General features: G+C 37.5%; 1 protein-coding gene across 1 annotated transcript in view; it reads left to right on the forward strand.

Annotated features, from left to right (window-relative positions):
• SKOR2 (SKI family transcriptional corepressor 2) overlaps positions 1-15,128 on the forward strand; it is a 44,425-nt gene extending 29,297 nt beyond the window's left edge. Inside the window, exons 7-9 of the mRNA XM_015121888.3 lie at positions 1,258-1,325; positions 9,127-9,192; positions 14,401-15,128. Of these exons, the coding sequence (XP_014977374.2) occupies positions 1,258-1,325; positions 9,127-9,189 (131 nt within the window). The 3' untranslated portion in view covers positions 9,190-9,192; positions 14,401-15,128. The remainder of the gene's footprint in view (positions 1-1,257; positions 1,326-9,126; positions 9,193-14,400) is intronic.
• Positions 15,129-23,488: the final 8,360 nt, after the last annotated feature.

A 23,488-nucleotide genomic window follows, 5' to 3' on the forward strand; every position in this document is an offset into this window, starting at 1 on the left:
TCCCTCTATTACGGTGACTTTGACATTAAAATCAGAGGTGACAGTAGGGATTGGGTCTTTTTTAAAAAATTAATTAGAACACATGTTTGGGGTTGGATAAGAAATTCAAATCTTATGAAAAGGTAGAAGTTGAAAAAAATAAAAAGAACAAAGCCAAAGGGTATACTATCTTGAAAGTGTTGGAAGGCCATTGGAGATTTTTAAGCAGGGAATTAAAGGTATTTGGAGAGGAAGGGACTGGAGGCTAGGTGGTCAGTCGGAAAATAATTCAGCGATGAGGTGCCTGCATGTGGGAGGTAACGATGGCAAAGAGGGGAGAAGATGAAGGTAGAACACATAGAACTCACACACTAGTTGACTGTGGAGATGAAAAGAGGAGAAGAAAAGATGATGATGAAGTTTCTGATTTACTCAAGCTGCTGCCCTATCAACCACAAATTCAATATGAAATCATGCTAATTTCTCCTTCAGTGCAGAAAAAGGCAAAGTTAGCCAAGTCCACACTTTTAAAAGGATCACATGGAGAAGATGTAACACTAAACTGTGCATTTGGAAGTCATTTTTTCCCTAATGCAATAAATATGATCAATATGTAGAATAGCACAAATATTTTGCATGACAATATCTCTTAAAGTTTTCTTCTCAGATTAAGGTAAGGTCTGTAGAAAGACACCAGGACAAAGGAGGACCATAAAATAAAGCTGATCCCAGGGTGAGTCTGCTGCACAGGAGAGTCAGGCCAAAGTACTCTCTCTTAGGAGTGAGATGAGCTGCAGTGAAGCCAGGCAGGCATTTTTCACAGACCCACATCTTATTTACCCAGAAGGTATTATGTACAGGAGGGGCAGCATTTCCTATGCTCAGCTCTATCCAAGGCCTGCCCCTCCTCACTCGTGCTGGACTTCTGAAGACAGTATGGGGAGTGGAAGCTCCCAATACCTGTGATTTGCACAAGTGTGCAAAGGTTAAAGAACATGATTGTGTGGGATGTTTCTGTGTAATCATATGCAAGAGATAATACTAGACGGAATATGAGATACTGTAAAACATAAGACACACTCTCAGAATTTACTGTCTAGTCTGATTAAATTATAGAGGGTTGAAAACATTCTTCAAACGAGCATATAATTTGCCTACGAAGAAAAGACTTAAAAGTAGGGGGGCTGTCCATGGGACTGTCAATAATGTTTTTACTAGCTAAACTAAAAGTAGATTTTACACTTTAGTTAATCTTTCTCTATCTCTCTCTCCTACCAGATAATTTTCAGGATCAGATGAAAAGGGAACTAGCCTACCGAGAAGAAATGGTGCAACAGTTACAAATCGTAAGATGCATTTCTACTTAAAAATAAATTCAACTTGATTGGTTTGTTTTCAGACTACCCAATATGTATGAAACTGTTCACATTTTTGCATGAAATCCTTTGGTCCACTTACCTCTCAGCTGGCTTAGATGCTAATTACCGAGAGATTTACTTAGACACAGGATAAACAGATGTGGCAGTATGTTTCCTCTAAATGTAACTACCTACCATGTGTTAATAGACAGATGTGTAAATTATCTCTGTGGGTAAACCAAAGGTACCTGCATTTTCTTCCATTATGCAAACTTCCCAAACACAGTACTCAGTGAAGGGCTCAGTGAAGGGCAACTGTCTTCTATCCTCTCCTTTCACTACCCACGCTTGAACCAGGCCCTCCACTACCAATAAAACACAATTAATGAGCACAATTAATCAATTAAATTCACTTGAAGGATGATGAAAAGAAACAAATGATTTCCAAATGAAATGTATTACTCTATCCCAATCATTTCTAAAAATGGACATTCACTAAGATCTATTTATATGGGAACAAAAACCAGGAAGATGTCTGATAAGTAAATGTAGTGGTTTTGCTTTGGGTTTTTGTTTGCCTTCTGAACTTTTTGCCCTTTGTCCCCACGTAGATACATCTAGTATTATTCATTAGGGCTTTTAAAGGAGTCTCCCAAGCTTCTTCATTTTCATGAGTACAATGGGGAAAATTATGTCTGCTCAATATATTCAAGATATATTTAATCACCTGGATAAAAACACCTACTGGTCCTTAGTGATATTCCCAGCATAATTATTACACTTTGGGTTGCTTGACATTTCTGTACTGATCCATGCTACCTTTCAACCATTAAGCATGGATCCATGCATATGTGCCTGTCTTGTGTGCAGAGCCATATCTAGTTCTTTTGTCAGGATTATTTAAGAAAGATAGTTGTTAATGTTTCCATTCTTCATCAGAGAAATCATGCCAGTGTTAGTGACGACTCCTAAGAGTCATTTTTGAAGCAATTGGCTTTCCTTGATCTCAAGTGATCGTTAAGAACTCTCAGTTCTGAAAACCACTACATAAGATGCTGCTTAAACAAGATTTTTTTCTCATGTTGGTTTTGTTTGCACCCAAATTTACTGGGGAGCAGAGGATTTTCATAATTGATTTAATAACAAATTCCCATTCTTAGCTTTTGTTTCCTTGATAATAAGAGCTGTGATTTCTTGCTGTGAATTGTGTTCTCTGTTTAAAGGAAAAACTTAAATAAAAGATTCGATGTAGGGGGATATAAAATTTTAGGATCTCCCTTATTTTACACAGGTCATCATTTTCAGGTTTTGTTTTGTTTGTTTGTGTCTTTTTTTTGGAAACAGGGTCTCACTCTGCTGCACAGGCTGGAGTGCAGTGATATAATCATAGCTCACTATAGCCTCAAACTCCTGGACTCAAGCAAGCCTCTCACCTCAGCCTCCCAAGTAGCTGGAACTGCAGGTGTGCACCACCGCACCTGACTAATTCTTTAATCTTTTGTAGAGACAGGGTCTTCTGTATTGCCCAGGCTGGTCTTAAACTCCTGGCCTCCAATGATCCTCCCACCTGGGCCTCCTAAAGTGCTGGGATTACAGACATGAACTACTGCACCCAGCCCATTTTCATACTCTTAAAACAAAAGAAAAAAATTGCCACACGTGCAATAAAAAAAATTGTGATTTCAGGGGGTGGTGGTGAGTATAGCAAAATGGGCATCAGAGAAGGAAACAGTATTTCTTTTAGTGCCCCTATTCAAGGCCAGTTATGTAACCTTAATGTCTTAATTTTCTTTGGCATTTGGTTTCTTTAGTGAAAGACGAAATTATATTGTCTCCATGTAATAAGCACATAGGACTGATAGAAGAAAAAATGTCTCATGTCTTTTGAGATATTTGGTACATGGAAGATTAAAACTGGTATTACTAAATCATTTTGTTATGCTGTATTGTAAAATATTTTATCACATGTTTTCATCTATCTAAACAAATGTTGTTAATTCACATTCCTATAGATAGTAAACTATTCCTGGAATCAAATTAAGTAATTTGGGAGAAGCTTGACTTTCCCGCCCCCACCGTCCTGCCCTTGTAGGTATCGTGTAATTCCTGAAATACACAAAGGTACATCCAGGGTAACAACATGAAAATTGGAGAAATCGACATGATTTGTCCCTCCTGCTTCTTCCCCTTTTTGTGTGTCCCCTACCATTAGATGCCCAGGGTTTTCATGCTGACTCCAGTACCTATCACAGTGTGCAGCATCAAACAGCTGTTTATAAACATTTGTTGAATGAATCACCACCCGTGATGACCCTGACCCAACTCTGATACTCTCATGTAGCCGTCCTCTTAATTCTTTCCCAAATTTCCCTGGCTTGGTCCTAGTTTCCTCAAATGTTATTTTACACTAAACAAATACTATTACCACAACTCCTAAAGGAAGGAATACTAGCAAATTTTGGGGAGCTTCTGTATTACTGCCCTGTCTACACCTAACAGACATGAGCTTTTAACATCTGTAACTTGGGATTGAGACCCATCCCATACAGTTCATTAAGTGTCAGTTCCTCAACCAAAAGGAACTGCTACAAGGTTTAACCTAGTGCCCTGGTAGGAATATTACAAGGTGCAAGTGAGTAATAAACATGAAATGTACATACAAGCCATAAAATTCTATGCCAATGTGAGTAATGAATTTAATGGTATGGCCCTTCTCAAAGTAGTACCTACAATGGTGGAACTATTATAGGCGTGAGCCACCGTGCCCATCTGGCTAGATATAGTTTTGTGCAGAAAAGACCTATGTTTACATGGTACTATCTGCATTAGAATTGAGGCTGCAGATTCAATGTTACTTCAACAGAAACGTATCTAATTCCTTATTCAGCTTGATATATTTGTCAAAGTACTTGGGGGAAAATGTCTTTAGAAAATTCTATCTAAAGATTATCAAGAAATTGCAAGGTATCACAATTACTGGCTTTCTGAATATTTTAGCTGGATGATCTTATTCATCAGTCGATATGGTTGCATGCTTTGCTTCCTGAAAACAGAACAGTTCACTCAAAATTATTTTATGTTTAAAGTTTACGGAGCATATATTACAAAACAGGCTTTTTTTTTTTTCTTGAGATGGCATAAAAACCCACTGTATCTTGCAGTCATGGAGAATTCAAATATATTAAAACCATCATATTTTGTAATGATTCCCAAAGACCCACAATGCATTTATCCTATGTTGTTAAAAAGCGTTTCTATTCAAAAAACTTATTTCGAAAGTGTCTTGGGTATCATTGCTATAGAAAGAAAACTTATGAATTTCTTCAGCTCCTGCATTTTTAGATTCTCTGTTGACTGTCATTTCTGCACCATTGCTTCTTTTTCCCGTGTTAAATGTAAAGTTGTGATGACTACAGAGTCAAATGATTGATTCTCTTTGTGTCTTTATAAATGAATGTACATTTATCTCAATGTGAGATTTAAAGCATGTGAGGAATTATTTAACATTTATACATGACTGTAAGCTACCTTTTTAAAAAATAGCTAAAATTTTGGGTTTTTTAGTATTTAACATGGTTTGTATTAAAGTCCCCCACCCCTGCCCTGGGTTTTCAAGTGCTTATAGCATTTTTATTACTAAGCCACATTTAGTTATGCAAAACAAAGAAATATAATCCTATTCCTATGAACCACTACAAAAGATTTTTAATTTAGCATGTTTATGAAAATGTAAATGTTTAGTGTAATAAAGGGTAAAAGTTTTCTCATTCACAAATGAATTGTGATTCTAGGAGAAGTTTATTCAATTTTAAAAGCAAAACTTATCAGTCCTTGGGATGAAGAAGCTGACTGAAGATTTTTATTCAGTAAATAGCCTTTTGATTAAAGTTTTTCCAAGGACTGAAATATAAAAACTTACAACATGAACTGAGACTGTGATGATGCCTTGATAAAACTGTTGTTTTATTATTACGAATTTGGCAATAATTTTATAAGCAAGTGCATCTGTGTATAAGCTACTACTGTAGATTTGTTGAAGACATGCTTTTTTATTTTTTAGTCATAGTTCTTGGAGGACATTGTGATACTGCAATACAGAGCACATGATAAATGGCTAGACCCAGATTCACATCGTTTGAACTTGTCAGATCGCTACCACAAGGCGTGTTGATTGGGAAAATGTGCTAGTCTTTAAGTGCCCTCTGCTGTTTTTCCAGAATGCTGCAGTCACACGCAGCTAGGGGGAACCCGTCTCAAAGTTCTTCATTAAAAGCCTCAATTAAAATAATGTTCAATCAATAGATTAAGGACTAATGTTTTGTTCACTGTGGACTTGTAAAACAGCAGTTTACAACTTCCTAATGACGGGAGTGCAGTGCGTCTTCACAGGGAAAGGAGCGAGAGGTCGTTATCTTTGCTGGAAGAGTGCTTGTTCTTTGGCAAGGACACAGCTCTTCAGTAAGATGGTCTTTTCTTGGAGGTTCTCCAGTATTCACTAGGATGGGAACTTGCCCAGATTTCTACTGTATCAACCTAGAGAGTTTGTAAAAATATGTCTTACATCTTTATTTTTTTTTAAAGGTAGATAGAACCATTACTGTTTTGCATTATATTTTTAGAAGAAGATCCCTGGGCCACTGGAAGATTTTGGTTCTGTATCTAAATATGCATCAAAAGGAGATCCCTGCAAGTCAGAGGACTTACTGCAAGCCTGAACTTCTGTGGAAGCTGCCTTAAAATTCTCTAGCAGTAGACAGACTTTGGCTACTGTGTGTCCATTTCCAATTATTGATCTACTGTTGTGCACCTTGACAGTGCAATCAGTTGTTCCTTAGTTATGTAGTGTTTTTCTTCTGATCTTTCTCTTTTTGAGATGTTGACTGACCTGAAGGTGTGAGCTCAGGTTAACTCTCTTGGCACAATCCAAGAAGTCACTTTTTCTTTTTTAAACTCCAGTACTTTTGATCTACTATAACCAAGTAGGTAATTTAGAAGTTACATAATACTTTGAATTTTTTTCTCCATGCCAATCTCGATAATTTCCAAGCTGGTCAAGATGAAAAGAAAGCTTTTATAAGTCCTATTGTAGATTTGCATGGAATAACTAACTCATTTAAATCGAGCCTCTAAAATGCTGAGCTTCCGAGTTGGGGAGAATTTGCTGAAGTGTCTGCAAGTCCAATGTTGCATTTTATGGAATCTGAAGCACCATCAATTGTAAGAGGCACCACTACTTGATGAGTCATAAAGAAAAAGGTTTCAACTGTAATTCTAAGATACCATCAATTATAATACATGTGATTTCAGAATGTTAAAATGTGAGGGGATAAAGTGCATCCTGGAATCAGTGAAATAATGCTGTTTCCATTAACAACTGGCCATGCTGCTATAATCTTTATTTACCATTCATGATTTAGGACTTAGAATGGAAAAATACATGATTCTCAGCTCATTACTTTTTGCCTTTTATCTTTTTTTTTTTTTGCTTTTATTTCATTTTGTTTTAATGAAATAAATGAAAAAATCAACATTCTGGTGGGGATAATTCCTCACCCCAGTTTATATTCCAATCTGGACCCTTGGGACTCAAATATGCTTATTTGGAAATGTCCTTTTCTTCTTGAATCCTTTTTTTTGCTTTTCTTTTCCTTCTCAGCTTCCTACCTTAATGAAATGCTGTGTTATTGCTTCTGAAGAAAAGAAAGAGGAGCCATTTTGACTTAGCTCTGAAAGTAGAATCCTTCAGGCGAGTTTCTTTGGATTAGGATGAATAGTTTACTCCTTTAGTGAGATGGCCCATGGTGATTTAACTTATCTTTCCCGGTGGCTGGCATAGAACAGACACTTGCTAAATCTTTGTGGTGTCTAATTTTGATGTTGAGGACTTTTTTAAAATGTGAGAGTGGCACAAACACATTTTATTGGGAACTCCTTGTGCCCAAAAGTTTACATTGTTTGTCATCCTAAATAATAGAATCCCATTCCAGGCTCTGTCATGTCATACATCTAGAGAAGTGATCCATACACTTTGGCACATTGCAGCATACACCATAATGGAAAACCAATATTCAAAGGGGTCTCTGTTAATAGCAGGTATAGCATAACCTAGAGTGAAAAGAAGAGGTAACTGGAGTAGGGCCTTGTGTAACTGTCCTTGTCATAGTTATCTAGCTGATCTCAGCCTGCATCCTAAAATACGAGATTAGGACACTGAACTTTTAATGTTACTATATGAATCATTTATTTCAATGCTGCTGTCTATACCCTTTATCAGATATGTGCCTATCTGACATGTTTATGTTGTGGTTACATATCAAAATAGTGAGATGATTATTTTATTATTGTCTTTTCTTTCCTGTTAAAAACACTGTTTGATTCAGCTAATTATTGCAGTAAAATGGTCCAACTCTTTTTAGCCACTAGCATCACTGTAGATTTATAACTCTTTCTCATTAATAATAAAGGTTCACATGTGTGGACTGTTGATAATGAGAGGAAAACATACCATATACTGGAATGTGGGAAATTATATATATGTATATAATTATATATATATAAAATTATATATATATATATATAATTGCTTAATTGAATGAAAGTAATTTTATTTCCCTCGCTGCTTTTACTTAACAGCCATATTTCACGTTACATTCTAGAAGGGTGAATATTTATTCTTTACATGTAGAATAGACTCAAGTCTTTAAAGCCCTGAGTTTAGCCTGTAATGCTGAAGGTGGGTAACATAAGAATAGAGCACCTTAACGGGGGTTAGTGGAGAGGCAAATCTAAATAATACATTGAGTCCAATTTCAACCACTGGAATTTTCTAATGAAAAGAAGCATACCAAGTGTGATCAACTTTTATTCAAAACCCCAGCATTCAAAAGTACTTTTCAAGTTTACCCAGGTAGAATTCTCAAGGTCATATTTTCCATTGAGTATAGTTAATTCTGATGCTTCTTCGTGTGTGTGTGAGAGAGAAGGAGTCTTGCTCTGTCACCCAGGCTGGAGTGCAGTAGTGCAATCATGGCTTATTGCAGCCTTGACCTTCTGGGCTCAAGCAATCTTCCCACCTCAGCCTCCCAAGTAGCAGGTGTGTGCCACCACACTTGGCTAATTTTTTAACTTTTTGTAGAGACAGAGCCTTCCTATGTTGCCCAAGCTGGTCTTGAACTCCTGGGCTCAAGCGATCCTCCCACCTCAGCCTCCCAAAGTGCTGAGATTACAGGTGTGAGCCACCGCACCCAGCCTCTGATGCATCTTATCAGTTATTGGGAATCTAATCAGAGTAATAGTTTGGGTTTAGTTAGTCTTATTTGCAATTTATAAGGATAGCATATGTTATAAAGAAATTACATCTGTTATAAAGAAATCATTCTAATAAACTGAACAATTACATTAAACTAGTTTGTAAGCACGTTCTTGTTTTATGAGCTTGAACATACATTAGAATGTCATAACTCAGTTTTTATACCTAAATAAATATGATACCATATTATTAAACACAAATTTTTAAAAACTTTAAAAAGTGAAACATCGCATGTTAACCTCAAGGACTAGCTGTAGCAGCAATCCAGTGTGATCATCTGTTCTGTCCTCACTGTACTTGTTAACAGGCCTTAAGGATGCTGTACCCCAGAAGCCTCATACTGCTAAGCAGATGGACACCTCTTTTTTTCAGGGAAGATCTATTGGCATTCAAATTGTTAGGCATGATGAAGGGTCTCCATTACACATCTGTCTCCAAATCTAGCTTACCTGGATGGTGTTGCTTGTTTTTATCTTATAGATACCCTATGCAGCAAGTTTGATCAGGAAAGAAAAGCTTGGCGCCCATCTTAGCAAAAGCTAAAAGGTAAGATCATCAGAGGAAAGCAATTTCCTTAACTCTCTGTATTGTTGTGTGCTTGAACATATTCTTTACTGATGTGTTTGAAATAGCCCAAGGGATTGGTAAATTTGCATCCTGTGTTTGAGTCAATATACCAATAAACTTCGTTATGTCCGGGGATGGGATTTCCTAAATGAATGGCCAAGTACCTCTTATAAATTCTATGGAAAATTCCTATAACTAAAAATTCTGTATTCAGTCTGCAAAAGTGATCTTCTTTCTGTTTTATGGCTTTCTGCTCTTTATGGTTCTTACACCCCAATTACTGCCCCCAAGGAAACCAAAGTGTCAGCAGTCATCCTCAGGGTGTCTCATCTCTGTCTCTCCTTCGCTTCCAAAAAGCCTGCCTGAAATCTGACTTTCAGAGAGTTACTGCAGGTGGTAATATGAACAACTGGGGACAATATAGACCTTTGAGACCTTCTGCTCTAGGAATAGTAACTAATCTTTTCCCTAAACTAGTAATAGTTTCTCTACAGCTGAAGCCAGGTTCAAGGTCGTATCAGTTTAAAAGAAAATGGGAAAGACAATTATTTTGGACTCTTAAGGAAAAGCAGACAGTGAAAATTCAATGGCTATATTCAGAACATACCTAAACATTTGAAAAGAAACTTTTTCAGCCCATGGAAGAAGACATATGTAATTATTAGAATTGTGGGAATGCAAAAACTAGCACTTTGTTTCTGTAACAATATATTGGGATGACCTAACAACTAGGATTGCTAAATCAGGACAAAAACCACAGATGCCAAAGGTAGCATTTGTTAGTGCTCATGGCCAGCTAGGACTGCAGCCATTTATCAATTTGATCCATTCCCATCAGAATGACTCTTCCCACTCCTCCCCTCTAGAACATATTTTCAACTCAATAGAATTTGTTAGCAAAGAGAATTGTGCAGGCTCACGGTTCCTTTCGTTCCTTCACCTCTCTTCTGCATATCACAAATTTCCTCTAGCAGGTGCAAATGACAATTTTTCTTGCCATTATTTTTATTAGTGGTAGTCTTCAGTATTTGTCTTAAATAATAATAATTATGTTACATTTCATCAGGTGCTCAAAACCCTTTCCAAAACAGTCTTTCGTTCATGTGCTTTCCCTTAATTTTACACATGGGGAACTGAGGTTTACAGATAAGAGATGTGACATTTTATGTTCATGTTGCAAAGCCAAGAAGGGATTCTGGGGGCCCTGACTTTGGATCTAGTGCCTGCCTCTTCCTAATGCATGGACTTATTGTTCTTGGTGAGCAGATGATACTGCAACAGAGGTGCTCAGAGAGTAAGTCATTCTGTTTCCATCTCTATGAAGTTATTAACAAATGCACCTGTGAAGTTGGCTCTGTTCTATATATTAAAGTATTTTTATTAAGTCTGAAGTTGACTTTGGGCAATTTCTTTCTCAGTATAGTAGACCAGGTTTACACCAGCAGTGTGAAATGAAAATTTTAGAACATTTAGATTCTAGTGAATTTTAACTCAGAATATCAAGATAATTAAGGCAAGAATGGTCCAAATTAATTCTGATAAACTCCATACGTATAATGGTTGAAAATGTCAAACTAATTTTCTTTCAAGAGAAAATATTAGGATGTTTTTAAAAATAACCTTCTTATTCAAAGTTTATAAATCATAAAGTCATACGAATCATGAAGTTTACGAATCAAAACTCAGTGAATTGCACTCACCCAGGGACACACACAAACACACACATACACACACACACAATGAAAACAAAAACAAAAGGAAACTCAGTAAATGTTCACAATGAGCTCACTTAGCTTTCCAGCCCCAATAACAACCTTGTGCCCCTGTCCAGCTTCTCCCACTCCCTACCGCCAATGATGGTAAATTTTGCCTGTTTTTGAACTTTATGTAAATGACATTGCATAGAACATTCTCTTGTGTCTGGCTTGTTTTACTCAGCACTTGGGAGATTCATCCATTAGAATGGGGTTTTTGTTGTTTTGTTTTGAGACACGGTCTCACTCTTCTGCCCAGACTGGAGTTGCAGTGATGTGATCATAGCTCAATACAGCCTTGACCACCCTGGCTCAAGCCATCCTCCTATCTCAGCATTATAGGTGTACATGCCACCATGCCCAGCAAATTTTTTTTATTTTGTAAAGACAGGGTCTCCCTATATTTCCCAGGCTGGTTTCAAACTCCTGGGCTCAAGCAGTCCTCCTGCTTTGGTCTCCCAAAGTGCTGAGATTACAACCATGCCCAGCCTTAGAATGTGATTTGATTTATACTTAAAAGCTTCAATAAACTCTCTTTGTATTCCTTACACTTCCCCAACCCATCTTCCCTGTTTGTCAGACCTGAGCCCATTTTGTACCTACAGATTAAGACTCACTGCCCAGAAACTACACCTCTGATAGTGACCTAGCATACGGTTAGGTGGGAAAAAGAAAAAAAAAAAAAGATTGATTTGTGTTTAGTAACTAATGCTTCCTCCATGCTGATTTTGTTTCCATCCTTGCAGACAACAGGGATTTCTCTAAGTAGACCCTGGTGCTTTCAGAAGATTAGTGGTTACTTAAATGCTTAGCTAAATCAGCCAAGCAGAGAATCATGACTGTATTGTTAGAGGCAGTCTCTGATTCTCAACATGCCAAGCCTGCAAGGAGTTACCCCAAGAGAGATTACAAGATAAAAATCATTACACCAAGGGAGAGAGACACATTCTGTCTTGCAGAGTGACCACAGGTTTCCAAATTAGGGACTGATGCATTAATGTCTTATGCAAGAGTGACCCTTAAGGTAGTATGCTGTATTCTTGCCACCCAGTGGATTCCAATATTACTATTAAGAGGAGGAAGCTTTTCAAAACCACAGGCAATCCACTTAGTAAGCTGAGTGAGTACTGCCACATATCACTGATCTGCATATTTTTTTTGTTCTACATTAGAACATGAGAAATTCCATGTTGAGTCAAAATAAAGATCCACCCAGGTCAAGATACTTTAAGAGCAAAATTGTTGTTCTTAGCAATATCAACCTCAAAATGTAGGCATATACACTGAATACTCTTAGATTTCCCTTGATAACACCATAAAGATCCATTACCCATGGATTTAGCTACACCTTTCTTCAACCTAAGCATAGTCCCCATTGGGGCAATGAATTCTATTTGTTAAGCTACCAGCTGTTAAAGTGTAGTTTATTTTATTTACCTTCAAACTACCTCCTAAAACAAGCCCTATTAGATTAGACATTGTACCGCTCTTCGTATTTGTCTCATTATGAGCTCATGAGTACAATGGAAAGGATTTGAAAAAATACTTCAAAATGTTGCAGACATTATCCTTTCACCTGGGCCCATTTTTAATGCTGGAATTATTCCCGATGGCCTTCCTAACATCTAGTTAATTCTGTGACCCACTTCCTGCACAGATAACCCAGTATCATCTGTGTGAAATCTGTCCCCAAATAAAAATGGTATGACGTTTAATGGTATTTATGGTATAATGGTATTATTACTTTACATTCATTTTCTTCCAAACACATTTAAACGTTTTGCAGTTATCATTCATGTAACTAGTTGAAGCACCCACAACTTTCACAGACAAGAATTAAACTGTTTTACATAAGTAGGAAGTGAATCAGGGAAATGTCTCATTCATAGTCATGCAGAAACTCATTGGCCAAACTGGAAATGATAATAATGATCATTTATTGAGCACTAACTATGCCAGATACTGGCTAAATACTTACTGTGTTATCCTTACAATGCTGTAAGGTAGATCCTGTTATTACCTCCAATTCATACTTAGAAACTGAGGCTCAGGGAGTCACATAGCTCTCAAGTGGCAGATACAGGATTCAATCCAGGTCTGTTTGACCCTAAAACTTTCTCCCTGTGTTCCTTGGGTCCTTAGCTGGTGGTGAGGGAGACTGGGTGCCAGATCTGGTGCTATCTCCCTATGTTATCTTGAGTAACATCATTTCATCTCTTTGAGTCTCACTCTTATCTATAAAATGTGGATGGCCAAACCTGATCAAAATCTGTACTAGCTCTAAAATTTTGGCTGCCACTTTTGTGTGCCAATTTTCTGATATATTATCTCTTTTCCCCAGAAAAGGGCCACTTTCATGAAAGTCAGCCCAGGACCCCATGTAACACCCAAGGGCATGACCCACCTATTTTTGCCTTATGTCTGCATTTTCTTAATCACTAATTGCTACATTGCATCTTTCTGGAGCGTCTGGAATATTATTTTTTATTGGTATTTTAACTATATCTACCTCTTTGGTAAACTCTTATTTTTGTTTCACTTCTGGAATAATTACTATGAAAGTAACAACAAGAGTCTTTTAAAAAAAAAGATATTGGATTTTAATTGAACATTCTGTGTCCTCCCTTTGTATAGATCAAAGATAAAGAGGGAGAGTGGTACATTCATTTCTCTCATCTTTAGTCAGACATAAGAGGTTCTTTTAAGAATCTCTGTAGAGAATAATGGTGTGCCCCCACTGTTCTAAGGACTTTATGTTGATTATCTTATTCAATCTTTGGAACAACCCATTGAGGTAAGTATTACTGCTTTCACCCCCCTACAGCTGAGAAGGCTAAAGAGACAAGAGATGAGTAAGTTGCCTGTGGTCTCACTGCTAGGAAGTCACAGGATTTGAGCCAGGCTGGGGCTGACTCTGCATTCCATACTTTGTCTGCTCTCCTCTGGTTTGTCACCTAAAATCGTGGCCTAATTCACATCTTGTATTATCAGTTATAAATACGCAGTTAATAACTAATCCAATCATTTCATTGATTTTGAATCGCAAAACCTCCGCTCATACTTCTATGTTGCCCTGACACTCTATGACAAGAAAAATAAACATAACTTGGGCTATCCAATCAAAACCAACAGAGCACCAGAGCATGAAATTCTGTCTGCCCCTTTCACTGCAGGCTGCTTTTGTCTTTGCCCAACAACAAATCCCAGCTTCTAAACCCATCTAAATGGTTTTACTGTAAAAAGGACACAGCAAACCAGCACACTCTCATGTAATATTTCTGGTTTGACTCAATGTCATCAGAGATATATAACCTAGGGTGGCAGACAAAATGTCTTCTCCTAAGGAGGTATACCAAATATTACTCTAAATGTTTTAAAATTATCTGATTACATTAGGCTCAGCTTGTCATTCTGTGCTTTTGTCTTGTCCCAGGTGCACAGAACGACTTACTCTTGTTCTCTTGTAAGATACAGCCTGCCAGGGAGCACTTCTGACTCACATTAAAGACTGCAGATCGAAAGGGCTTGGGAATTAAATACAAAATCAGGTTCAGGAGAACCTAAGGACAAGTGACCTCAAAACAGCATGGACAACCATGTAAAATAGACTGTAGCAGCCATTCATTAGTGGGGGGAGGGGGGAGCCAACCAGAGCAGTCAATGCTTGTCGCATCTTTTGGTGGAACCAAAGTTTGAGTCTTCGTATTTTTAAAGGACAGTTGAACCCAGAGCATGGGAAATGCTATTAGCCAACTGGGATGGGAAATCCATGGATGGTCTCAGGCAGTCTCAGTGCTGCACACATGGAGAAAGCAACTCTACAAAACTGTCTTTTCCTCTTGAAGAAGTGATTCTTGGTGGAAAGAAAACACAAGACCTGTCCTAGGAGTGGGGATCGCGTTTCAACGGATGGGAAGGCACCAGCCGTACAAACCTGCTTTTCATAGAAATCTGGACAGACTTAACACGTGGCCCCTTCCTCTCTGTACTTTGCCTGCTGTATGAATGAAGATTGTATTCCTCTGGAAATATTTTACAGTTTAATATTGAGTGTAATTAAGAATATAATCATGTTATCAAAAATGGTATTTAACTCTGTTGTAGTTTCTTTAACATTCATGTGGATAAAAAAAAGTCTATAATAAAAAAACTATGAAGTAATAGTTGTGTTCATGTAGTTAAATGCATATTTGCTTGAGGATAACTAAGAGAAATTCATACTTTTAAGAATTATTTTGGTATAAAAATATTTGAATAAATTATTTTTGAAAACAGAATTCCTTCAAAAATGATTATTAAAGGCTAGCCCAGCCTTTGGTCATTGTCAGCATCTGGACAACTCCCCCATTGTTTTAAGATCTTTGTATAGGTAAAGGAATGTTCTAAATTCCTGCTAGGTCTTCCAGTAGTGTTGCTGATAGAGCCCACTGTAGGCCTTCCTACTTACTGTGATGTTAAATCCAAGTCCACAAGATCATATTATGCCCCAAATTCTGCCTTTCAGATGAGAGAGATAAATAGTGAACACTTTGCAGCCAAGATTTCTAAGGTAATGTGGGTTGCACAGAAGTTCACCATGGATGACCTTCCAACCTGAGGTTGCCAAAGCCCATCCTAACTGAAAAAACATCTCACTATTGGCATCCCTCAACAGATTTCAAAAGAGCCTTCAGATGCATCGCCATGAGATTTAATACTTTTTCCCCACCAGCTTTATTACCACAAACTATCCCAAAAAGCTTCACAACTTACCCTTGAGATAAATGCTCTTATCTTGGCTGTGATAATAAGAAACCAAAGGAGGGATACTCATTTGTGATCTTCTTCCTAGCCTATGAAGGATGAGAAGTTGTGTTAGAGAAGGAATGTACACCAAGTCCCAGAGTCTGGAAACAGATTCTTAGTGACCACTAACAGAAACTAATATGAAGATGCTGTGACAAAAATTTTTCTCTTTGAGCTGTTCTTCCAGGAGGGGCCTGGGTGCAGGTATGAGTCTCACAGAGTCCTTTGGACATGATACGTGTTTCTAAAACTGGTCATTGTACTTAGGTGTGTAATTTGAGCAGTCAGGTAAGTGGAGAATTTTCTCTGATATAAGCATGAAATTACACATAGGGATGGAAGCCCTGTGGCTCTTAGCTTTGTACTTTAAGCCAAGGATATCAGAGGTGGCAGAAAATCATCTGGGAGGTCACAAACCTGGCTTCATGACTAGCCACCAGGGTCATTTTCTACAGAATCCAATGCAAACTCTAGGACCAGATAGCTTCTCAGAGCAAGAGCAACTTGGTCCAGGAGTTTGGAGGGAGAATAACAGATTTACAGATAAATTTAAGGTCTTTGTCCTGCAGCTGCATCAACTGGCGGTATAAAGCAGCCTGAAATGTCATTCTTTTGTTTCCAATTGCAACTTTAAATATCTATGAGTTATTAGTGGTAAAATATAAGCAAATGATCTTGTAGTAAAAGAGAAATAAAAACCCAATAACTTGACCAGTATGTCTGCAGCACTCTGGACTTATTAACCATGGCATAACTCTGCACTGAGTTCATGGCCAAGTTCAGTACAGAAAACCATTTGCTTCTGCTGCTAACAATGTTAAAGCTATCACTTCTCGGCCTTTTGGCTAAGACCAAGTAAAGAATGTTAAACCGCACTGGTGCCTTCCAGTTCTCCACCTAAATTCCAGATTCCAAAGAAGCCCAGCTATACGTGTCTCTGAGTGCCAGGGCTCTCCTGTTGACCTTACTCCCTTGCCTTAGAGTCTCTATTCGTTACAAGCACTAGAGCCTAACAATCCTCCAAGTAGCCATAAAGCTACACACCAAAAACCCAAAGCTTCAAAGAAAAAGTCAAGGAAATCACACATGTGATGTGGAAACATGTCATTTACCCCAAGTGTTTTCTCATTAAGAATGGTGAACAGATTTTTCCTGTTCTAGTAATGTTTGTTGCTTTTAAGTTGGAACAAAAGAATTCTTCCCCAAAACTGGATAGAATTGTGTTATCTGAGCTGCCTTGTGGAAACAGACAGGACATCCATCTCCAGTGCTGCATGGGGCTAAAAATAAAGCTACTCCTCAGAAAGACAAGTAAAAATTCTTGGCTGCACAAAACGACAGCAGAAAAAAAAATGCTGTGCTCTTTTCTTTGTTTTATCATGTCAAAATTCCAAGGTCATTCCAAATACTAACTAATGAAGCACACAGGCATTGCAAATACAATTCTCTATTTTAATTCCAAACCAAATTATAAAATCAGAAAAAGCATCAGCAAATAAAAGCAAAAATCCAGGCCCGAACAGTAAAGTATTTCCTGTTGGGGCAGACCAGACATTTCAGACTGATGCTTTCCATCCTTAGAATGCCTGAGTAATTGCTTGTCTGTTTGCCACAGGCAAGGAGAGAGGGACATCACATCCCAATTTCCTTAGATTGAACAATGAGTGTGGTCTCTGCACTGTGGAAAATAGAGAACTCTCTCCTAGCTACAGGGGATATGATCAAACTGATAGGAGCTCTTTCATTTAAGAGTTAAGAGTTAAGACAGTGTTGGGTTGGTCAGCAGTGAGGGAGGTTAGAGAAAAGGAACACTGTCTGCATGGTAAGGATGTGTAACCACTGTCATTTAACTCCCAGCACTCTCTATGCTATGAGCAGAGGGCCTTTGTCTCTCTCTACAGAGTTGAGCACACACAGTCTGACCATCTTACAAGATTCCCTATAGGCAACCCAAACCATGTTTGTAATAACAGACTTTTGTGGGGGAGATGCGTACTATAAACTTTAGGAGGGCAGAAGATGTTTGTTTCAGCTCACTACCCTCTCCCTAGTGCTTAGCACAGTCCCTGGCAGGTAGCAGCAGCACAAAATAGTTTTGTTAAATGAGTGATTCTATCTCCTTTATTTTATTTGAGCCAATCATAGAAGCAGATCAGTTCACTGTTATCAATTTAAGCTCTCTCAAAGGTTTACTTTTCATCTGATTTCAAATGATCATATGTGGCAAATGCTAGTTGCCATCCTATAATACCCATTCTCAGGTGGCAATACACCCAATTGAACAATTACCTTACTTGCAGTTAGACATGGCCATGTGACTATATTTTGGCCAATGGGATACAGGTGGAAACATGTGGAACTTTCAAGAAGGTAGCTTCAAAAGAGCTTTGACTTAATTAAATATTTCTTTTTTCCTTTCTCTTTCTCTCTTTTCTGATGTCTATAAGATGGATGGAGGCCCAGCAGCCATCTCAGGCCATGAGGTGATTTTGAAGATGAAAACCATATACTATTAATAGTATGGCACACAAAAAAATAATAAAAGCCAGGGTCCTTGACAACTACTGAACCACTATTCCAACTCTGGACTGACCATTTCCAAATTTCTTTTATGTTGGAAGGAAATGAGATTCTATCTTATTTAACCACATTATTTTAGATTTTCTATTAACTCTGATTACAAAACCTTTTGCTCTATTTGAGGGCCCCCATTGCCAACAACTGCATGATTTCTTATTTATGTGATAACTTTCCAATGCATATTTATGCTGTTTATTTCATTTTATGAGCTTATTGGCCCTTTGATTTAGCTAAGGGTATTGGATATGGAAGCTAACTAGTTGCAGAGTCCACCCTAAATCCAGTTCTTCTTACTGCCATGGCAAGCTATTCTCATCTATTTCTTGGCCTCACCATCACACTAAGCCAGCTGTAACATCTCTGATATCTCCCATTGCAGTATATGCAGGTGAAGATAGGGAAAGGGGCTGAACCTGAACTTGGCTGGCTTTCCAGGGTAGGACAGGAGATGGACTAGAAAGGTAAACTGTCCAAAAGGCCTCATTCATTCTCATGTGACACAAAGAAAGATGTGAGCAGGTATGTAGCCAGACCCCAACAAGCGAATAGATCTCAGCAGCACAGGCATGTTCAAGAGTAAGAGGTTGTCAATCACCATCATCCATGATACAGGGCCCTGCCACTCATATGGCATTTATGGGCAGGTTCTGTCCTTGGGAAAACACATCATTGAGAATAAACAGGTGGCAGGAAGCAAATCCAGTCCTAGACTTGAAGACATGATGGACAGAGAGCTCTTTGGCTCAGGAGCCCATGTGGGCTTTGGCTCTCCTGCTCAGAGGGGCAGCAAGGTAAGCTTGGGAACTCAGGAGAGGGCCCTGGAACTTCCAGATTTGAGCCTGTAACTACCACACAGGACTGGGAGAAAAAAAGCAAAGACTTTCTAAATGTAGCATGACTCCAGTCTTGATTTGGGACCTGAAGCTGTGTTGCAGCTTTAGGAAGAGGGATGAGAAGGGGGCTGGCTTTGAGCTAAGAAAGGTGCTGAGAAACACTGAAAGCTGACAATACTTCTATGCAGATGGCCACTTATTTCCATACCAAGATGAATATACATATAATTTAGAAGAAATAAAGTTACCTAAAGTAAACAATCATTCGGAAAAGCCATGACTGTGTGCTGAATTAAGAACTTCTCTAAAAGCACTGTTAATACCTGGAGTTTTCAAATAACAAAATTCATTCTTCACATCCAACTTTTACATCATCTCACTGTTAAGGACAGTGGCTTCCTGGATGATTGTTAATGATGGTTTTCTTTATTATATTTTAGACCATTTAGCAAAGTTTATTGATTTATACTTCCTTGTAATTAGTTATAGTGATTGAAATAGCTTTTATGGCCCTCTAGGGATTGACTTTTGAAATAATCAACACTTCCCCCAAATTGTGTGCTTTAAAACATGGTTAAATACTGTTTGAATTCAGTACTAAACTATCATTGGTGAAACTGTAATTTTATGTGTAGTTGCTTTTTCATCCCTCTGCTTATATGGCACTATCATCCAATTACTTGGCAGCCAATAATAATACCAGCAGCCAACTTTTATTGAGTGATTAGAGTAAGATGAACATTGTACTAAGTTTATGCACAATGCTTAATGCATTATTTCTTTTAATCCTCTCAACAACCCTATGAGGTAGGGACTATTTATTTGAAATTTAAAGGAGTTAAGCTACTCCGCTGATTAAGTAGAAAAGTAGGAGTTTGAAACTAGGGCCACTGTGACTTCAAAAATCTCTGCTTTTAACCATTACATTGCTCCCTACACAGGTGAGTTGGCAGTGCCCAGACTGACACAATCTGAAGAATGCTGGAAGACCCCTCTTAAATAAAAATATCTCCCCTCACTAATCTCACTTGAAGCTGAAATTTCACAACTAGCATGATTTCTTTGACTAAGGTATTATATGTCTCTAGTAAGATAAATACCCCAAGACGGTGCTATTCAAAGTATCTTCTGTCAAAGAACTAACATTACAAAGCTCTTAGAAGAAAACATAAAAGTAGATCTTCATAACCTTGGGTCAAGCAATGTTTTCACACATACAACACCAAAAGCACTAGTGACAAAAGAAAAAATAAATTTGACTCCCTTAAAGTTACATACTTTTGTGCTGCAAATGATAACATCAAGAAGGTAAAAGAAGACCAGCTCACAGTAAAGGAAAAATGTTTGCAAATAATATATCTGATAAGGGACTTGCTTTCAGAGCACATAAAGAGCACTTACAATGTGATAATAAAAAGACAAATAACCAAATTTTAAAAATGAACAAAAGACTTGAATAGATATTTCCCCAAAGAAGTTACATGAACACCTAATACATGAAAAGATGTTCAACACTATGAGTTATCAGGAAAATGCAAATCAAAACCACAATGAAATATCATTTCACATGCACTAGAATGGCTAATATCAAAAAACAATAACAAGTATTGGTGAAGATGTAGGAAAACTGGAACGATTATACATTGCTGGTGAAAATGCAAACTGGTGTGCAGCCACTCCAGTTTGACCGTTCCTCAGAAAACTAAACAGAATTACCATATTACCCAGCAATTCCCCTCCTAGGTATATACACAAAAGTATTGAAAACAATTATTCAAACAAATACTTGCATACAAATATTTGTAGCAGCACAAGGTGGAAACCACGCAAATGTTATTTATCCAAAAAATGGAATATTACTCAACCATGAAAAGAAATGAAGTATTGACACATGCTAACAACATGGATGGAACTTAAAAATGTATCCTAAGTGAAAGAAGTCAGACTCAAAACATCACAACTTGCATGATTCTATTTTTATGGAATATTTATAATAGGTAAATCCATAGAGACAGAAAGCAAACTTGTGGTTTCCAGTGTCTGTCTAGGGATAAGGAGAGAATTGAGAGAACTTGCTTAATGGATACAGAGTTTTCTTTTGGAGTTATTAAAATGTTTTGGAACTAGACAGGGGTGGTATTTTTACAATATTGTGAGTATATTAAATGCTGCTGGCTAGTACACCTTAGAATGGTTCCGTATAAATTTTATGATTACTTTTTCCATTTCTTTGAGGAATGTCTGGTATTTTGACAGAGATTGTGTTGAGTCTGTAAATTGCTTTGGGTAGTATTGATATTTTAACAATTTTAATTCTTCTAATCCATGAACATAGACTATCTTTCCATTTCCTGGGGTCTGCTTCAATTTCTTTCATCAGTGTCTTATAGTTTTCCTTCTATAGATCTTTCATTTCTTTGGTTAAATTAATTCCTAGGTATTTCATATATTTTGTAGCTATTGTACATGGGATTGCTTTCTTGACTTTTTTCAGATTGTTTGCTATTGATGTATATAAATGCTACTGGTTTTATATATTAATTTTGTATCCTACAGTCTTAATGAATTTGCTATTCAGTTCTAACAGTTTTTTTGGTAGAGTCTTTAGATTTTTCTAAATAAAAGATTATGTCATCTGTGAACAAGGTTAATTTGATTTCTTTCTTTCCAATTTGAATGTCCTTTATTTTTTTTCTCTTGCCTAATTGCTCTGGCCAGAACTTCCCGTATTATATTGAATTAATGTAATGAATCTGGATATACTTGTCTCATTCCAGATTTTAAAGGAAAGGCTTTCAATTTGTCCCTGTTCTGTGTAATGTTAGCTGTGGGTTTGTCATATGTGGCCTTCATTATCTTGAGATATGTTCCTTTCTTTCTTTTTTTTTTTTTCAGGCAGGGTCTCACTCCCATTGCCCAACCTGGAGTGCAGTGGTGCATTCTCAACTCACTGCAGTCTTAACTTCCCAGGTTCAAGTGATTCTCCCACCTCAGCCTCCCGAGTAGCTGGGACTACAGGCATGCACCATCATGCCCAGTTAACTTTTTGTGTTTCTAGTAGAAATGAGGCTTTGTCATGTTGCCCAGGCTCGAGGTATCTTCCTTCTCTACCCAGTTTTTGAGAGTTTTTTCTTTAATCATAAAGGGATATTGAATTTTATTGAATGCTTTTTCAATATCTATTGAAGTGGTCATATGACTTTTGTTCTTAGTTCTGTTAATGTGACGTATCATATTTATTGATTTGTGTATGTTGAACCATCCTTGCATCCCTGGGATGAATCCCACTTGATCATGGTAAACTACCTTTTTAACATGTTGTTTAATTCAGTTTGCTAACATTCTGTTGAGGATTTTTGCATCTATGTTCATCAGTGATACCACCTTGTAATTTTGTTGTTGTGTCCTTGTCTGGTTTTGGCATCAGAGTAATACTGGCCTTGTATAATGAGTTTGGAAATATTTCCTCTTCTTAATTTTTTTTTTTTTTTTTTTTTTTCCACATCTGGCTCTGTCACCCAGGCTGGAGTGCAGTGGCACAATCTCGGCTCACTGTAACCTCTACCTCCCAGGCTCAAACCATCCTACCCCCTCTGTCTCCCAAGTAGCTGGCACTACAGGCACATGCCACCACACCTAGCTAATTTTTTTATTTTTGGTAGAGACAGGGTTCCACCATGCTGGCTAGGCTGCTCTTGAACTCATGAGCTCAAGCAATCCACTCATCTCAACCTCCCAAAGTGCTGGGATTACAGCTGTGAGCCACCCTGCCTGACCTTCTCTTCAATTTTTTCGAAGGATTTAAGTAGAATCGGTATTAGTTCTTCAAATATTTAGTAGAATTCAGCAGTGAACCATCAGGTCCTTGGCCTTGATGGGAGACTTTTTATTATGGCTTCAATCTTGTTACTCATTATTTGCTTATGGAGGTTTTCTGTTTCTTCATGGTTCAATTTTGGTAGGTTGTATGTGTCCAGGAATTTATCCATTTCTTCTAGAATTTCCAATTTATTGGTGTATAGTTGTTCATAATAGTCTCTAATGATTCCTTGTATTTCTGTGGTCTCAGTTATTATGTCTTCTTTTTCATTTCTGATTTTATTTGAGTCTTCTTTCTTTTTTGCTTAGTCTAGTTAAATATTTTTTAATTTTGTTTATCTTTTCAAGAAACCAACTTTTTGTTTTGTTGATCTTCATATTGATTGGCTTTTTAGTCTCAATTTTATTTATTTAAGCTCTGATCTTTATTATTGCTTTACTTCTACCAATTTTGGATTTAGCTAGCCCTTGCTTTTCTAGGTCCTTGAAGTCTTTCCACTTTTT

The sequence above is a fragment of the Macaca mulatta genome, chromosome 18 (genome assembly GCF_049350105.2).
Source record: "Macaca mulatta isolate MMU2019108-1 chromosome 18, T2T-MMU8v2.0, whole genome shotgun sequence".
NCBI lineage: Eukaryota > Metazoa > Chordata > Mammalia > Primates > Cercopithecidae > Macaca > Macaca mulatta.